This window comes from Nansenia antarctica (genome assembly GCF_963989245.1).
Source record: "Nansenia antarctica genome assembly, chromosome: 3".
Lineage (NCBI taxonomy): Eukaryota > Metazoa > Chordata > Actinopteri > Argentiniformes > Microstomatidae > Nansenia > Nansenia antarctica.
Genome location: NC_137688.1, coordinates 13,182,855 through 13,185,354, shown reverse-complemented (window position 1 = coordinate 13,185,354; position 2,500 = coordinate 13,182,855). Strand labels below are relative to the sequence as shown.

At 48.9% G+C, this 2,500-nt stretch overlaps 1 protein-coding gene across 1 annotated transcript in view; it reads right to left on the bottom strand.

Annotated features, from left to right (window-relative positions):
* Positions 1-1,970: 1,970 nt before the first annotated feature.
* The window catches only part of p2ry10 (P2Y receptor family member 10), a gene marked incomplete at both ends in the record, with an annotated part of 1,668 nt that continues 1,138 nt past the window's right edge, over positions 1,971-2,500 (bottom strand). Inside the window, one exon of the mRNA XM_080526938.1 lies at positions 1,971-2,500. This exon is cut by the window's right edge and continues 508 nt beyond it. Within this exon, the coding sequence (XP_080383064.1) occupies positions 1,971-2,500 (530 nt within the window).

The following is a 2,500-nucleotide window of genomic DNA, read 5'->3' as shown; positions in this document are numbered from 1 at the left end:
GTTTATTTAGCATACATGGCTTTGCATACATAGCTCTTTCTCGCAGAAACTTGTGTTTATGTTGTGGTTGGAATAAAATTGCAGATCTGTTGGTCTGTTTGATTTCATTTGATGTCAAGTCGTAATTAATGTTGATATTGTGGTTGGCACACTGATTAACATGAACATTTAAAAAATGGCACTTTGTATCAAAAAGCTGGTCTACAGTATAGGCAACAGAGCGTCGGCCCCAGGGGAGGCTGGCGGAGGTAGACATTGGAGGAAGGGCTCATTGTAATGCATGGCACGGAATGCATTCCCATGCTGTGTTAATTGTTTCCTGTACCTGTTGCCTGCTACTCGTTAATACTGTGTTCTATGTACTCATGCTATCTGTTGCTTGTTGTTTCTGTGTTCTGTGTACCAATACTGTCAGCGTCTTTAAGTCGGCCTTATAAATAAAATGAATTATTATTAATATTATTACCCTTCGTCATTCCTTTCCATGCATTACAATGAGCCCGTCCTCTGATTTCTACCTCCACCGTGGTCCTGCTCCTGCTATGGGAGCTCCTCCTGAGAGTGAGCCAGACGACAAGGACAGGAAGAGACAGTGGTCAGAGACGGTAACAAGCCAAGCACACTTCTGCTTTATTTACAACACGGATACATGATTCATACAGTAGCGGTTCCCATCAATAGCTTATTTGTACGAAAAAGAAAATACTGGACTGTTTGCATAACTTTACCACCATGAACAACATGCAAAATGCTCTCAGCTTTCAGATTTCAGACTGTGTTCGATTGTGTGGTCTGCCTTCAACTCAGTTTGTTTGTGACCCAGAAGCACTCAGTATATCATTCGTGTTTGATAACATTTCTACCTCCACGAGTCTCAGTCACTGTAAGCTTGATACTGCATTGTATACAATGGGACATCAAATGGACTGACTTATATGGGACCTACTGGACAGACACAGTGGATACTAACGGACTGAGTGGAGATGACCCTCGTTACACAGCTACACAGTAAATAAAGAATACACAGCACTCCAACGGTTAAGCTTTACATCATCATTCATTGCACGTGTAATAAATGATGATTGAAAGCGTATCAGTTGGATTGCTGTCCAGACTTGTTTTCCTTTTGTTCTTATAATTAATTATATTGTTCTTCATAAGACACAGTCACAGCAGTTCCAGTTCCTTACACACAGAGGCACACACACGGCAGTGGAGGCTGGTGGAGGGAGAAATCGGAGGACGGGCCTCATCATAACGCATGGAATCCTCCCTCCGCTAGCTTCTACTAACATGGATATATGCCATTTAGCTGACGCTTTTATCCAAAGCGAATTACAACATACAGTCATAGAAAACTCTTAAGTATAGTAATGCTGCTGTGGCAGACTCAGGACTAAAAGCCTCTTCTGAGCTGCTTGTTCCAGCGCAGCGTCCTCTGAGAGTTAAGGTCGAACAGCACCAGGGTCAGTTTATACACAGACATCTGTCTCATGACAGGCATTCTTTACTCATGGGAAAGCCTACTGTTGTTGTCGTCCCCCAACAACTGGATTACCATCTTGGTAAAATGGTAAATGGACTGCACTTATATAGAGCCTTATTCCAACGCGCTTTACAACGGCCTCTCATTCACCCATTCACACACACATTCACACACCAAATGGCGGCAAGCTACCATGCAAGGCGCCAGTTTTGGGGTTCAGTGTCTTGCCCTAGGACACCTCGACACATGGCCACCTCGACAAATGGGATCAGACCGCCGAACCACGGACCTTGCGATCATTAGACGCCGGCTCTACCTCCTGAGCAACAGACGTCCATCTTCCTCTCGCTCCCGTCAATATCTCATCGTCAACAAAGCTCAATGCTTTCGACGATACGAATGCCCCGTGAAGAGTTAAGGGGTTCAAGGGGTGAGGGTCATTGTGATGGAGAGGGAGGAGGAGGAGGAGGAGTAGAAGGAGATTTCATCCTGTTATGGAAGGTGTTTCGCTCCTCTCAGGGCCCGTGACCACCTCTGACCTGACCGCCGCTGATCTCTCACAGGCGGTGAAGGAGGAGGTGCTCTCCAGGCTCATGAGTCTGCCCCTGAGCTGAGAGGACGAGCTCTGGGAGGTGAAGGAGGAGGAGCGCCTGGTGAGGTGCTGTCTGAACTCTGCTGTGAGGAAGTAGTAGAGGAGGGGGTTGAGGCAGCAGCTGAGGCTGGCCAGACACAGGGACACCGGGTGGAACCGGCGCACCCCCAGCTGCGTGGGGCAGTGGGACACCAGGTCCTGGGACACCATCAGGTACAGCAGGAAGCTGACGTGGTACGGGGCGAAGCAGAACAGGAAGAGGCCCGAGCAGCTCAGCACCATGCGCAGGGCGCGACGCTTCTCCCCGTTGTTCTGCCTATCCGCCTGTCTGTCCGTCTGCCTGTCCGCCTGTCTGTCCGCCTGCCTGTCCGTCTGGCGGGTGGCCGTGCTGGAAGAGAGTCCGGCCTGGCGGGCCAGGGGGC